Consider the following 17052-nt stretch of genomic DNA (forward strand, 5'->3'; position numbering starts at 1 on the left):
CACTACATAGAACTGGCAGCAGATGCTTAACAATGAGGATGGAAAGGTAAAGTCTATCCGGTTGAAGTGGGATGCAGAGGTTTTGTGGCTTCGTCCACCATCAGATTGCTGAAAGACCTAAGGATCCATGGACAGGCTCTGCAACAGACAATTAGATCAGTCTCTGAAGCAGCCGAAAGAAGCAGCCAGTGGATATGGATTAAGTGGAAGAACCCTTTTTGGGCTCAAAGAGCATCAACATGACCCGTTCACTAAAATCCCCCAACCCCATACCCCGCTTGAGAACCCAGGTTACAACCCTCCAGGAGGAGGGTGAACAAGGTATGCGGTCAGCTCTAGGCTTGACACAGGGAAGAGGACGCCCCCTGCCTTGCATAGTCCTGCGGGCTGCGCCATTTAAACAACCAGACAATTCTCATGATTGGGCATGGGACACAAGCTCAGGTTTGATCACCCTGTTGCTGGCCACCTTTGATGAGGGTGTCTAGTGTTGAAAGGCCGAAACACCCCCTGATTCAAAGGTACACTACTGAAGATGCGTCCCAAAATTTACAGCTTTGATGATGTGTCCCAAAATTTACAGCTTTCCCACGTCTGAGATACAGCTCTCACGCCACTCTCAACATCAAGGCAAAACTCATGTGGATACCACCCATTGGCGCAAAGGACAGTTTACCATCATGCATTAGGCAATTAATCAAAAATGACAGTAAATGCATTTATAATGTTACAAAACATTTGTATTTCAAATAAATGCTGTACTTTTTTCCAAATAAACATTCTATTCATCAAAAACATTCTGAAAAAACAAGTTTCCACAATTTTTTTTAAACATTGATAATAATAAGAAATTTTTTATTTTTTTATTTTTACCAAATCAGCATATTAGCAATATTCAGCTTTGCCATCACAGGAATAAATTACATTTTAAAATATATTAAACAGAAAACAGTTTTAAATTGTAATTTTACATTATTATTGTTTTACGATATTTTTGATAAATAAATGCAGCCTTGGTGAGCAAAGACTTCTTTCAATTATGTTTATAATTTAGCTAAAACGATAAGCAGGTGTGTCTTTATCAAGACATGTATTGTGGTTTATAAAAGATCTGTTAAACACTGAGAAAAAGCAAGAGGAAATTTAGATTTTTATTGAAGTTACTTGATTATTCTTAAACCATTTCGTTGTAAGCGATAGTAGGAGGGCATCCCTGCTCTGTGTTTCTTAGTTCATAATTGCTGTCACCTAACATCGAGCTTTCCGTTTTTTTTTTTTTTTACTGTGGGTTGCTTTTATGCTGAGCTGCACATTCCCACCACCCCCTGCTTTTTGAGACACTGATCCTCCCAGTTTAATGACAGAATGAGGAGAAACATTTCCAAGCATCTATCCTGACAACATATCACATCAATTTCCCTTTTGCAGTGAGTTTGTTGTTGTGAAGTGTCTGTGGTACCAGTGTAGCATTGTATATAAATCACTTCATAAGCTCATCCCCCCGGGAACTGACCAGAAAATGAGGCAGGGCTTGTGCATCACGAGCAACACACAGGACATTGCTGCCAGTCGACAGCAGTGCTGGCACCAGACTCTCCTGAAACCTCCTGCCCTCTCCTGATTAACATTACTCAGAGGCCCAAGCGATGGCCCTCGCTCCGTCACATCCTTATGTAAGTCCAGAGTGCTTTTTCCCTATACATGTCAAAATTGGGCTTGAGGCTTTACCATATGGCGCACTCGCTCTCCGCAGTCTATCCGCTCAGCTACGGGCTTCAGGCTCAAAAACTTCAACCTACACAGAAACTCCTGTCCCCCACAATGAAGGAAACTGCCCTGTGTGGTACGAGCAGACAGACAGCAACAGGGATGTCGCTGACATTTTGTCAAGAGAATGGCACAGCACCGAGTGCATGGCATGGACTCCAGGCTTTCCAAGTACCTTCCAGGACAAGAGTGGGCGGCACTGGATTGCCTGACAGATTACTTTCAAGCTTCCTGTGAGCTTGAATAAGACAGTGTTATAGGTGTTGACTGAGCAATGTTAGCTGAGTTTTAAACACCATTTCTCTCCCTCTTCTCTTTTACTCTTTTCTTGACAGGTCTCAAACAGTGACAGTAAATAATTCATTCAGTTGTTGCCTCAGTTTCTTTTTGCTATTACAGTAATCCTGTTCCCCCCCACTTCTTTTACTATGGCTCATTGTTTTTCAGTTAGTATCCCATGTGTCTTCATAGGAAATGACATCAGCTCTTGCACAAAGCAAACAATCTGTATATTTTAAGCAATTTAAAATCTGTACTTTTTGCCCTTTAACTTTTCATTCAGCTACATTATTTAAAAATATGTGTGCAATTCAAGTGCAATCACTGAAACAACAGTAAAACAGTAATTACATCTTTTATATAATTGTATAAAATGTAAAAAAAAATCAATTATTCATGCTTACTATAATTAGTTATAATTAGGCCCAGGTTCAACTTAACAGAAGGCATGGCTTCCTACAATTAAAGATTTATCAAACAAAATGAGGAAATGTCTCAGTGGACTACTTGGAGGCAATTTAAACTAAAAAAAGCAGTGTGTAGCCTGACATCAGGCAGCAATGCAAGAGGCATTTGAATAAAACATTCATTGTACATGTCTTTTTAGTAACATTTATAAGTTTGAAGTTGACAGTTAGCATTCACTTGACAGCTTGTCTCTACTTGGAAAGTGCTGCATGAGAGATCTTTTTATTTTGCTTGATTAATCCATGTATATCTTAGCATTTTTTTCACTGTTTTCATTAAGATGAACAATATGCTTCCTTGTATTTGCTGTCCGGTCACTGCTTAGATCAACAGCTTAAACAGCATATCAAGCACGATGCACTTTTACACAGTAAAAAGTGATAAGATGCAGTATTATGCAGCATTATACAGTATATTTTTGTTGCATCAAGAAATAAAATATGTATGAATAAATACAACGTATAAACCCTTTACAATGGGAACCTTAATGTAAAGTGTTACCCACTTTCAAATGAAAATATATGACTTTCTTCTTTAGATGAATACAATTTGAGTTATATTAATAAATATCCTGACATATCCAAGATTTATAATGGCAGTGAATGGGACCAATGAGTATAAATCTCAAGAAAGCATATTGATCCTAAGCAAAACGTACTCCACATGGCTCCGGGGGATTAATGAAGCCCTTCTGAAGCGAAGCAATGTGTTATATTGCAATATATGCAATATCCATATTTAACAAGTTTGGCGGAAGCTAGATATTTTACTTTATAACTTGTTAAATATGGATATTTTTCTTACACAAACGCATTGCTTTGCTTCAGAAGACCTTTATTAACCCCCTGGAGCCATAGAGTATGTTTTGCTTTATACTTGTTGGTCCCGTTCACTGCCATTACAAAGCTTAAATGTGTCAGCATATTTATTAACTCTGATTGTGTAAAGCTTGGGGTAATTTTCATTTGAAAGAGAACTAATCCTTTAATTTAAAGGTGCCCAAGAATCAGAATTTGAATTTACCTCAGCATAGTTGAATAACAAGAGTTCAGTACATGGAAAAGACATACAGTGAGTTTCAAACCCCATTGTTTCCTCCTTCTTATGTAAATCTAATTTGTTTAAAAGACTTCCGGAAAACACGCGGATCTCAACATAACACCGACTGTTACGTAACAGTCGGGATCATTAATATGTATGACCCCAATATTTGCATAATGCCAGCCCATTCCACGCATTAGACATGGAAAGGCAGTATTAACGTCTGGATCTGTGCACAGACAAGGTAAGCAAGCAAGAACAACAGCGAAAAATGGCAGATGGAGCAATAATAACTGACATGATTCATGATATCATGATATTTTTAGTGATATTTGTAAACTGTCTTTCTAAATGTTTCATTAGCATGTTGCTAATATACTGTTAAATGAGGTTAAAGTTACCATCGTTTATTACTGTATTCACGGAGACAAGAGTCGTTTCTATTTTCATTTTTTAAACACTTGCAGTCTGTATAATTCATAAACACAACTTTATTCTTTATAAATCTCTCCAACAGTGTAGAATTAGCCGTTAGCCACAGAGCATAGCCTCAAACTCATACAGAATCAAACGTAACCATCTAAATAAATACTTTACTCACATAATTCGAAGCATGCATACAGCATGCATGACGAACATCTTGTAAAGATCCATTTGAGGGTTATATTAGCTGTGTAAACTTTGTTTATGCATTGTATTATAGTCGAGAGCTCGTGGGGCAGAGGGAACGCATCTCTTAAAGGGGCCGTTCTGAAAAAATCAGTGCATAGTTAATGATGCCCCAAAATAGGCAGTTAAAAAAATTAATTAAAAAAAAATCTATGGGGTTTTTTGAGCTGAAACTTCACAGACACATTCAGGGGACACCTAGGACTTATATTACATCTTGTAAAAAACGATCTAGGGCACCTTTAAACAATACCGGACCATGAAATAAAGAGAACTCAAGGGAAAGTAATCAACTGAACAGAAACAGGTGCGTAGAACTATAGGGAAAACAGAACCAAAACACAATGAAACTAACATTTTGTTTAGTGTACAAAAACAAAGACAAGCGTATCTAATCCATGCCACTTTGGTTTAGTAAAACACTAATGATTTATGTTATCTTGCATATTCAAAATACTATGTTCAGATTTTAGTTATTTGTTATAGATAGGATTGATACATTTCTTCTGTATGACAGTTTCAGTCAGCATGCCATCAGCACCAGGTTCTTCAGTTCCACTCACTCATTTTAACCTGCCACACCTGTCACATCCTCATCAGGAACCCTTTATAAGTACACAGCCCACACTCACCTGTTGTCCAGTTTTGTCAGTCTATGCAAGAGAGTGCACCTTCCCAACTAACTACATGTGACTACTGAACTCCATGTCTACATCTAACCATTGATCCTTTCATCTGCTTATCTTCTGTATGTTCCACCATCCATCCTGCAGTAAAAGACTCCATAGTTAAAGGGATAGTTCACCCAAAAATGAAAATTTGATGTTTATCTGCTTACCCCCAGTGCATCCAAGATGTAGGTGACTTTTTTTCTTCAGTCGAACGCAAATTATGATTTTTAACCTCAACCGCTGCCGTCTGTCAGTCAAATAATAGCAGTGGATGGGAACTTCAACTATAACAGTAAATAAAGCTTGCTTAGACAAATCAAAATTAAAACCTGCGGCTCGTGACGACACATTAATGTCCTAAGTCACGAAACGATCGGTTTGTGCGAGAAACCGAACATTATTTATATAATTTTTACCTCTAATACACCACTATGTCCAACTTCGTTCAGCTTCCTGTTAGTGAGGTCAAAAAACGCGTTCTAAAGATGGAAGTGATGTCTCGCCCATATACTTCAATGAGCGCGAGACATCACTTCCGTTGTCAGAGCGCGATCAGACCTCACTAGCCGGAAGCTGAACGAAGTTGGACATAGTGGTGTATTAGAGGTAAAAAATGATATAAATACTGTTCGGTTTCTCGCACAAACCGATCGTTTCGTGTCTTAGGGCATCAATGTGTCGTCACGAGCCGCAGGGTTTAATTTGGATTTGTCTATGGAAGTTTTTCCGACTCTTATTTTTCAAGTTCCCAATCACTGCTATTATTTGACTGACAGACGGCAGCGGTTGCAGTTAAAAATCATAATTTGCGTTCGACTGAAGAAAAAAAGTCATCTACATCTTGGATGCCCTGGGGGTAAGCAGATAAACATCAAATTTTCATTTTTGGGTGAACTATCCCTTTAAATGTGACTGCCAATCGAACTGATTATGCCATTTACTTACTTGCTTGATGATCTGAAAGATCCTGTTCAGTTGATCTACATGTCTCATGTCTCAAATTAGCTTTGTTTATTTTTCAACTCAGTAAATTTACACGATTAATGTCTTGTCTGTTTTAATGTAGGCTACTTTTTGTCTCAAGTCACTCTTTATATTGAATAATGGATTAAATCCCTCGTAGGTTCACTATTCTCTGCTCTGTTCTCATGGGGTGATACACCAAAGGACATATTTAAATGTCTTGAGTGGGAGTGCTGCGGGAAGCCTTCAATGCTTGTATTTGCATGAGCGAGCAGAGAACTTTTTGGACAGGAACAGCAAAACGTTTGCCATGCAATCCTGAAACAATTTTTATTCTGCAGCAATGTGGGAGGATCCTATTTGAATGCATCTTGTGTAATGTTTGATCTGACAGGCAACATGCTGATGTGCATATATGCAGTCAATTAGCTTTGGCACCAACGGACTTGATGAAGATAGATCAGAGTCAACACAGTTTTCAGCAAATAAGTTCTGGGATTTTATTTTTAGCTAGTTAACTTACCTTCTCAAAACTTCAGCAGCCTACAGCCAAAAGTACAATGATCTGCACATATTTTCAGCTTTTGAAACATGCCGTGAAGACATCCATCAGTTTCAAAGGGAAATCTCTTACAATCAGATCTGTGCCTGTTGGCAGTTATATTGGAGAGCAGCAGTAAGCGGGTTTATTATGAAGACCTGCCAGTTCCGTGGGTGCTGGAACTGGAGCTTACCCCGAAATTTTAGAATCTAGCCTCTAACAACCCGCTAGAAGAAGCGAATGCATTTCTGCACTTGATACTGCATTATGAGTGCCACGGCGTAATCTCTGTATGATGCAATGTCAAACATTTCTTATTTGCCAGAAGTGGGCGTGCATGTGAAAAAAGAATGTCATGCCTGAAAGGAAATAACCCCATGGTCAAAGTGACATGACATATAAAGAAAGCGTTGACAGACAGGGTGATGTGAGTATGTGTGCCTATATGATAATTACATGCCACTGTGATTCAATATATATTTTTCCAAACGTGAGATGTCACTTTTCAAGCCTGTTCCCTCCAATCACCACTGAATCGTCAGTCTTTCACTGATAGGTTCTCCTATGAGCACAGCGCATACTGTGCCTAGGATGCAACCAGTAGTTTAGACTGACTGCTGTGAAGTAGTTGCGCATCACTGACGGATTCCAGCGCATTGGAAACCGCTTAAAGTCACGTCTTTCTTTTCACACAACTAAATGGCTCGGACTTACAACCGATACACCATATGAGTGATTCGATATTATTTAAGCGTTTGGGAAATGCAAAGGATTGACCGGCTTTAAATGTAAGTACGCAGTGAGTCATATGTGATATAATGTAGGCTACGTTTATGCGTTTGAATGAAATATTTTGATGTTTGATAACATACAAAGTCGGGACTGGACGATGGATTTATTATTAGCTGTGGTTTAGTACTCTTTGAAAAAAGAAAAGAAAACTACTCGCAATCATGTTTGCTGTTTAAATCACTTGCTTGTTGATTGATTATTAGCTAGTGTGAAATTAGTTTTAAACCCGCTTTTTATATTATAGAGGATAGTTTGTGTTACTGTAAAATATTAAATGCGTTTGATAATTAATGTGAATAGTTCCACATGTCGAATGTGTATATTGTGTTTGTATTTAACGTTGTCAGACAGATCGTCCGATTTAACCCTTTAAGTCTTGAGCAAAGTTTTAGGGATACAAAAATATAACCAGGATTTAGTTCTACAATAAATGCAGGCACACATGATAATCAATAAAAAACAGTTTATGATAATGTTTTATGATAAAGCTGCTACGAAAAAATACTAGCCTATATAGGCTACTATTGTCTTTCTACTTTAAAATTTCTTATTTAATTCAATGTGTTACTTGCCATTTCTTTGTAATTGTAAAATGTACTAGCATTTTGTAGTGAACAAATAAAGTGTAAGAACATTACAACTTACTGGTAAAAAAAACAGTTTTGAATACAAAATAACTTTTGACAGGCATGGTCTGAAGATTTGGTGAAGATATGAGTAAAATCAGATCTGTTTTTGGTCTTTTTTTCTTATTTAGACCTACAGTACTGTTCAACACAATGACTATTAAAGTAAAAGATCATCATGATTTATGATTTATGGAATATGTCATATTTTTCTGCCCTGTGTCATAGAACACCATTCTTCATTTCATTAGTTCATTGTATTTTAGTAAAAACTCATGATTGACTTCCAAAAAGTGATGTAAACTGGGACAGATATTGTGTCTGTAGGGATTGTGTAAAGGGTTAGCTCACCCAAAAATGCTTCATAAAATTAAAGTTAAACCACGTGGGTCACATGGATTACTTTTATGATGTCTTTACCTTTCCGGGGATTGAAAGTGGTAAATGCGTAGGCTGTCAATGGAGGGACAGAAAGCTCTCAAATTTCATTAAAAATTTGTGTTTCCTAGAGGAACAAATGTCTGGATGTTTGGAAAATGTTGGAACGACATGAGGGTGAGCCAGTAATGGCAGAATTTTCATTTTTGGCCCTTGAATTGAGATTATTTTGACATCCTCAAGTATCATAATGGCTTATTGATGTTTGTTCAGTTGCTATACAATACTATAGACTGTGGCCTGAAAAACTCTTGTGATTAGCTAATGGCTTAAGGATAAGCTCCCCATTGGTTTTCAAATCAGCATTTCTCATGCGCCCTGTTAACTGGTAAATGATCAGTTGTTTTGAAAGCGGTTTATCTTGGGTGCCATGAGATGCCCAGATAATCTCTATCAAAGGCAGGATGATCATTTACCCTGTACACAAACTGTCTCTCTTCCACATCCATATTTTATTATTTACAATATTTTAAGAGGAAAGATGAGATGTTTTCCCTGCTACATCATACACACAAATACACAGCAAAAAATAAATAAGGATTTTTAGTAAATTACAAGGCTAAGAAAGGCTTTAAAAAATAAAATGCTTCACATTATGCTTCTGTTTTGCTTTCATGATTAATTCAGAAGGTTCTCGTGGAGATATTTTTCAGTTTGTCAAAGAACAGTAATTAGACCCTGCCGTTGTGAGATACAGAACTCAGTCATTCTCTGACCTAGATTCTCACTGAGATATCTGCCGTTTGAAGCCAATGTAAGAAGGTGTGCCAATAAAGAAAAATAGCTGAGGCTCTTTGGTTTTTAGATGGATGTAGCTTAGCAGTGTCAGACCAGCTGTCAAGTCTTCTAATTATATAAAAGTTTGGGTTCAGCAGTGAGTTTTTTAAAAAGAAATTGATGCTTTTATTCAGCAAGGACTTTGTTTTACTGTGTTTTTGATCAAATAAAAGCAGCCTTGGTGAGCATAAGAGATTTTTTTACATTTTTAAACCCAAATGTTAGTTTTGGTAGTACATTACATGAGAGAGTCAAGAGGGCAGAGCAGTTATCTGTAGCACTGGAGATCCAATAGCCATAACCACTAAACCATTCCCAGCTTCAGGCAATTTGTGTTTCCTGGTAAGGTTGTTAAGTGTACAAGTCCAGTGTACCCTTCCCATAGGGTCTTCCCTATCAAGGTCCAGAACTCATTTAAGATGTCATCTGTCACTCTAAATGAGTGACATCTCAGTCTTAAGACCAGGATCCTTCAAGCAGCCACTGAGTCACAAACCACGTGGGTAGGAACTCTTTCGCACTGAGGAAATTCGGAGTGTGGGATATATATGTGTGGGAAGACTGCGTGTTTCATGTATGCAGGTACAAATAAGCCTGGAGATGTCAAGATTTTCTCCTAGTAAGGATGTGTCGACTTGTGCTTAGAAAAATTAAAGAGCTATAGTTCGCATAAAAATAATTCTGTCATCATTTATTCACCGTCATGATGTTCCAAACCTGTATGACTTTCTTTCTTCTGTGGAACATAAAAGAAGATATTTTAAGTGAGTTTCAATTTTGCGGACCCCAGTTTAAAAGAAAACCTATTTTGTACTTCTGTACAGTGGTACTTATTCTGCTACCCAACTTCATCACAAACTACAATGAAGAGCCGATGAGCATAAAAGAGACAGGAGTGTTGAAATAATAAATAATGAAATTAAAATGTTCTGATCTTAGAGACGGGTTGCTGTATGTGGCGCAATCTGGATTTATTAACACTGACAGGCAGAATACAACAGTATTACATCTCAGTGTTTTTTTGTTTGTGTTGGTTTGTGTGGGGAAAAAAACATATTAATCTGGGTCAAGAACAGTTTTTTCTTTTTCATGTTAACAATATGACAGCTTTGTGTTTGTTTGGCCATCTCTACATGACAACCACGTCAACATGACAAGATGCCCCCTTTAAATACTTTGTAGCACTATCCTTGCAATCCAAATGAATGCATTTTTACATCTTTCTGCACATTGTGCGTATATGAACACATGCTGCGGGGCAGACGTCTGTTGTCTCAAACTCGCCGTCACAGCTGCACACAGATTGCAATGGTGCTGGAAGACTGAGCAAAGAATCACAGACTATTTTTTTTTTTTTGCCATCAAGGCTCAAAATAGACATTGAGAAGATAAAAAAGTATCTGTGAAACATATAGGGCTACAAAAAACTATTTTATTTACAAGACTCAAAGGCTCAGAGCCAACTGGAAAGTATTCAAGAATTAGGGAATCATTTTAAAACCTAAATACTACTTATACTGTTGTATCTTGTCGTCTTTGCGTAGTTGGTAGTCACATAGCTAAAGTGGTTTTACATAATTTCCCAGAAATATGCACAGTATCTATTGAGTTTTATGTCACCATCAGTAAATCTGTTCTTAGAGTGGATTCCAACATTAAAACATTTTGAAGGATTATTTCATGTGTTCTGGGATTATATTCAGTATCAGAGTGCTTCTTTTCAATGGTTAAATTTACACATACAAGTCTGAGGTTAACAACCTGTATGAAAGTTTCATTTTCACTTTCACATTTTCTCAACCTTTTTCCATATATATCTCAATTGGTTAGCTGGTCAAAATGTTTCTCATAGTATACTGATGATAACTATTGATAGCAGTTTGAAGCCCCCCCTTTTTTTTAAGGGTATCACCTTATAGCTTCAATCAAAAGGGTATATTTTCTCACTAAACAGTCAATACACTTAAGGAGGATTGAGAAAACCTGTCCTAATTCATCAAGCTAAAATGTTGAGCGTTTGTGAAACTAACTGCAAAATTTGTCAGTAATGCTTAATCTCTATGTACAAATCTGTTGAGTCTCTACATAATCTCTTCATTCTTTATCTCTCATTTCTCAGTCAGACCCGTAACGCTCAAGCAGCCATGCATTTGTGTAGCTTTGTGGGCTCTTTGCTCCTCCTCCTTTTCATCAGCAGGTAAGAAACTCCTGGTGGCTTATTACAAACTCACTTTTGCTACCCTTATTGTGAAATGGCTAACGAAATATGACTGCAACATACACTATTTATTGCTTTCATGTTGTTCCCTCTTCATTTATTTAATACTAGAGTGTATAAGATGTGTATTCACTCCAGTAGTAACTTTGTAAAGTCGATAAACACAGCATTTCTAGACCCTCGCAGGAAAGCTGAGGCGGTAAACCTATTTTTGTCAACAAGTTCTCCCGACTGATAAGCTTTCAGAGTGACGTCTTTTCCGAAAAGACAAGCCTGTATAATTTAGGTTTTACTCTTTTGGCAGCAAATAAAAGACTATATGCCTTAAGTGTCCATTCACAACGGATTATGTGGGCTTGGTGAAAGGTGTAGCTAAAGGAAGGATGGAATTACAGCTAATCCATGTAGACTTTTGGGTAAGCCTGAATGAGACTGTCGGAGTCAATGTATGGGTTATAGATGGAAATACCAGCCCTCGTATCATGTCTCCTCTCCGTTTTGCCCATTTGAGCTTATCTTTCCATGCAGCAGTACAGTAGCTGCAATGCTAACGCGATTACTGGTTACAGTGTCGAAACAAGACATTGATTTTACTGGAACTGCCGTCGCTTAGCTATGTTCAATGAAAGTTCAGGTTGATTCCATTTGATGAGATATGCATCTCATCATAGATGCTGGTATTCTGGCGTGACCTTCGAAATTTGATAGGGAAGATGTATAGGACCTGGTCAGGACGATTCTGCAGTAGATCAAAGGGGGATGTTGAAGAAGTGTGCCAACATCAATTCACCTCACCATCTGCTTTTTCCCACCCCCTTCCTGTCCTCATTTCCCCTCCAATCTCCAGTCTCTCTTCCTGGCAAGATGGGACACTTTAGTGGGTGTACATATAGCTTGGACTGGAATTCAGCTTCCATCACATAACAGACTAAACCACAACAAGAGCAATACCTCCCTTTTGGGTTCTTAGTTCTTAGCACATGAAGATAAGGATGCGCTATTGAAGGCTTAGTCTCGCAAAGGGCCTTGCAATGTTTTGTTTGTTGAAATCTAATACTACTGGTTTATGAGGTCTGTACAGAACCAATAGTGTTTAAAGGGGTCACGACATAAAAAAATGGTCCTTGATCTTTTTAGATAAAAGAGCTTGAGGTACTATGAAATCATACCTTAACTTTCAGAACTCAAAACATACTTACCAGCCCCCCACCCCCCCAAAAAGCATTTATTGAAACCTAGCTGCAAAAACAACTTGTTCTGTACTTCTGCAACTTGGAAGGAGTTGATGTTTATGGTTACATGTTGATGAAATCTACTGGGTGATTATATTAGGTGATTGCTGATATCATGCAAATAACTTACAGGCTTATCAGTTATCTTTCTAACAACCTAACTAAAATCACAACGAAAGAAAGATTTTTTTTTTTTTTAGAGATTTGATAGACCTTTTATAATTGAAAAGACATTCTGGATTAATTTAAATAAAGTAGCATTGCATGTTTTTTTTTTTTTTTTTTTTTTTTAAATCTGATTTGTTGTAGCATAAAGTGCATAAAATATAACAAATTATTTTCTTTTACAAAAAATAAAAAGTTTCATTTACTGCATACAAATAGTCAACCAAATTCAATCAATAAGTCTCTCTCTTTCTCTCTTGAATACCTATGCGTATTTTGGAAATAAATGCATAAAAAATTTAATCTTTAACTGCGCAAATTTGTAAGTGACTACACTCTAAAAAATGCTGGGTTAAAAACAACCCAAGTTGGGTTGAAAATGGACAAACCCAGTGATTGGGTTGTTTTAACCCAGCAGTTGGGTTAAATGTTTGCCCAACCTGCTGGGTAGTTTTACTTAACTCAACTATTGTTTAAAAATTACAGTATTGCTTACTTAAAATGAACCCAAAATATCTTGAAAATTTACATTTATTAATATGTTTAATAAATGAACATTTTAATTTCATTTTAGATTCATTTTAAGTCAGCCATATAGTCATTTTCAAACAATTGTTGGGTTAAATAAAACTACCCAGCAGGTTGGGCAAACATTTAGCCCAACAGTTGGGTTAAAACAACCCAATCACTGGGTTTGTCCATTTTCAACCCAACTTAGGTTGTTTTTAACGCAGCATTTTTTAGAGTGTATGAAAAACAAACCCAAAGTTGATTATAGTAAGCAGACATGACAACACTGTTAGAAGGTTTAGGATTTGGCAGAGAAAGTGCTGTTTCTCATTTCATATGTCTGTTTCATTGTAATATCCAAAAAAAATACTGGCTGAAAAAAATACTAATACTATAAGTGGACCTCAGAGAAAAATATTTATTATGTGACCCTTTTAATAAGTCTTTTATATGAAAACTCCTCATGATTAAAGTTTTATTTTATAGGTCAGTTGCCAGAGATCTATATATAAATATACTGACTGTTTTGTAGATGAGAGACACAGCTGAATGCTCTGTTTTAAAAGCCATATTTAATGCATGAACTCCTCAGTACAGTAAGCAATTTCTTTGACACATACTTCTGGATAAACCATACTAGATCCAAACCACAGGAGGGGATCACACTGGTGGTATCAAAAGCGCATACAGATTTATGAAAATAATTAGGTCATCATCACTCTGAACTCACTATAAATAAACAAATTGCTTGTCGCATTGCTGGCTTGCTTATTTATTTATTTATTTATTTGTTGGTTGGTTTATTGCTGATCTCTATCTGTTTTCTATCAGTTTAAAAAAAAATACAAACTTAAATTATTTTCTTCTGAAACTTTCTAAGTTTATTCAATATTTCAGTGCTGGACATGGTCTCACAGAGAATGAGTTGCGATGTTGGGGCTCATATCTCTATGGCCACTGATGTGTGTAGACGGGGAGATGGAGTTGATACAAGCTTGAGAAACTGTCTCTGTGGACCAAAGCAACAGTTGGCGAGAGAGTCCTGCTAGGAGCACTGCATACACAACACGTCAGTCAGCCTAAACACCAGAGACGTGGGCTGGATTTAGTCTCAAGGTTGGTTCGGAGCTAAGGAAGGACATGAGAAAACTAAATAATCCTTAGTCTGGATCCTTTTCACGAATCACTGCCAGAGAGATTATGTCCAAACAATCCATTTCAACTGACTTAAGTTAACTTGAGAACACATTCAGTCAGATTCATGAACAAATCGACCAGGCCAATTTGTTAAAGAGACAGTTCACCCCAAAATGAAAATTCTTTCATTAATTACTCACCTTCATGTCGATCTAAACCCATAAGACTTTCGTTCATCTTCGGAACACAAATGAAGATCTTTTTTATAAAATCTGAGAGATTTCTGTCTCTCCATAGACAGCTACTCAACTGACATTTTGACTAGGGCTACACGATTTATCGTGATTAAACCGCACTCGATTTGGTAAAGGCTGCGATTATTTTATGCGCAGCTTGTCAGAGCTGTACGGCTCCGTGATCAGTAGTAAATGCTCAAAATATGCCCTGCAGCAGAAGTAGATGCGTCATTCCAGGAAATCCCTATCCCTATAATACTGTCGCTGTAGCTGAATAAACAGAAGATTGAAACGCTCATACGACTGCCTTATTCTGTGTAAGAAGCCACATCATGCTCAACTGTCGTGAAGTGAGTTGAGTAAAAAGTTGAGTCTTTTGTTGGAACAAACATGCTTGAGCTTCCATTTACCACAACTGATGTGTGCGTTGATGAATGTTTATATGTGAATAAAAGCCTAAATTCAAACTGTATATCAAATAAAGTGACTGTCTCTCTTCAAAAAAATTGGACTAAACCACTCAATTCCTATGGATTAGTTGGACAATCTCTTTATGAACTTTTTGAAGAATCAAAGAGGAATTTGCGTAGCCGTCTATGGAGGGACAGAAAGCTCTCAGATTTCATCAAAAAGATCTTCATTTGGGTTCCTAAGATCAATGAAAGTCTCACAGGTTTGGAAAGATATGAGGGGGGAGTAATTAATGACAGCATTTTCATTTTTGGGTGAACTAGCCCTTTAACAAATCGCTCAGACCGATTTCATGAACTGTTTGAACCCGTTCATTAAAAAGATTAAATTCAAAAGAACAATTTGGTTGCTGTTAATTATCTTTTCTCACTGAAATTTGTAGCATTATGGAAGTAAAATCTTTTGCAAATGCTGTTTCATATTCATATCTCATTTCCCATTCATAACTTTTCATATCTCAAATAAGTCGCTTTGGATAAAAGCATCTGCTAAATGAAAAATTTAAATGTAGGCTTCATTTTGATGAATTGATGTTGGCTTTATTTTAATAATGATGCATTTGAGAAAAGTGCAGATATACAGTGGGTACAGAAAGTATTCAGACCCCCTTAAATTTCTCACTCTTTGTTATATTGCAGCCATTTGCTAAAATCATTTAAGTTAATTTCTTTTCCTCAATGTATACACACCACCCCATATTGACAGAAAAACAGAATTGTTGACATTTTTGCAGATTTATTAAAAAAGAAAGACTGAAATATCACATGGTCCTAAGTATTCAGACCCTTTGCTCAGTATTTAGTAGAAGCACCCTTTTGATCTAATACAGCCATGAGTCTTTTTGGGAAAGATGCAACACGTTTTTCACACCTGGATTTGGGGATCCTATGCCATTCCTCCTTGCAGATCCTCTCCAGTTCTGTCAGGTTGGATGGTAAACGTTGGTGGACAGCCATTTTTAGGTCTCTCCAGAGATGCTCAATTGGGTTTAAGTCAGGGCTCTGGCTGGGCCATTCAAGAACAGTCACAGAGTTGTTGTGAAGCCACACCATTATTTTAGCTGTGTGCTTAGGGTCATTTTCTTGTTGGAAGGTGAACCTTTGGCCCAGCCTGAGGTCCTGGGCACTCTGAAGAAGGTTTTCATCCAGGATATCCCTGTACTTGGCCGCATTCATCTTTCCCTCGATTGCAACCAGTCGTCCTGTTCCTGCAGCTGAAAAACACCCCCACAGCATGATGCTGCCACCACCATGCTTCACTTTTGGGACTGTATTGGACAGGTGATGAGCAGTGCCTGGTTTTCTCCACACATACCGCCTAGAATTAAGGCCAACAGGTTCTATCTTGGTCTCATCAGACCAGAGAATCTTATTTCTCACCATCTTGGAGTCCTTCAGGTGTTTTTTTTAGCAAACTCCATGCGGGCTTTCATGTGTCTTGCACTGAGGAGAGGCTTCCGTCGGGCCACTCTGCTATAAAGCCCCAACTGGTGGAGGGCTGCAGTGATGGTTGACTTCCTACAACTTTCTCCCATCTCCCGACTGCATCTCTGGAGCTAAGCCACAGTGATGTTTGGGTTCTTCTTTACCTCTCTCACCAAGGCTCTTCTCCCCCAATAGCTCAGTTTGGCCAGACGGCCAGCTCTAAGGGTTCTGGTCGTCCCAAACGTCTTCCATTTGAGGATTATGGAGGCCACTGTGCTCTTAGGAACCTTAAGTGCAGCAGAAATTTGCTCTGACATGCCTGTGAGCTGTAAGGTCTTATATAGACAGGTGTGTGGCTTTCCTAATCAAGTCCAATCAGTATAATCAAACACAGCTGGACTCAAATGAAGGTGTAGAACCATCTCAAGGATGATCAGAAGAAATGGACAGCACCTGAGTTAAATATATGAGCGTCACAGCAAAGGGTCTGAATACATAGGAACATGTGATATTTCAGTTTTACTTTTTTAATAAATCTTTAAAAAATGTCAACAATTCTGTGTTTTTCTGTCAATATGGGGTGCTGTGTGTACATTAATGAAGAAAAAAAGAACTTAAATAATTTTA

General features: G+C 37.6%; 1 protein-coding gene across 1 annotated transcript in view; it reads left to right on the forward strand.

Moving 5' to 3' along the window:
• The first annotated feature begins 1731 nt into the window (after positions 1–1731).
• gabrz (gamma-aminobutyric acid type A receptor subunit zeta) overlaps positions 1732–17052 on the forward strand; it is a 34662-nt gene continuing 19341 nt past the window's right edge. The window contains exon 1 of the mRNA XM_067370294.1: positions 1732–1843. Coding sequence (XP_067226395.1) covers positions 1732–1843 — 112 coding nt within the window. The remainder of the gene's footprint in view (positions 1844–17052) is intronic.

This window comes from Chanodichthys erythropterus, chromosome 19 (genome assembly GCF_024489055.1).
Source record: "Chanodichthys erythropterus isolate Z2021 chromosome 19, ASM2448905v1, whole genome shotgun sequence".
Taxonomy (NCBI): domain Eukaryota; kingdom Metazoa; phylum Chordata; class Actinopteri; order Cypriniformes; family Xenocyprididae; genus Chanodichthys; species Chanodichthys erythropterus.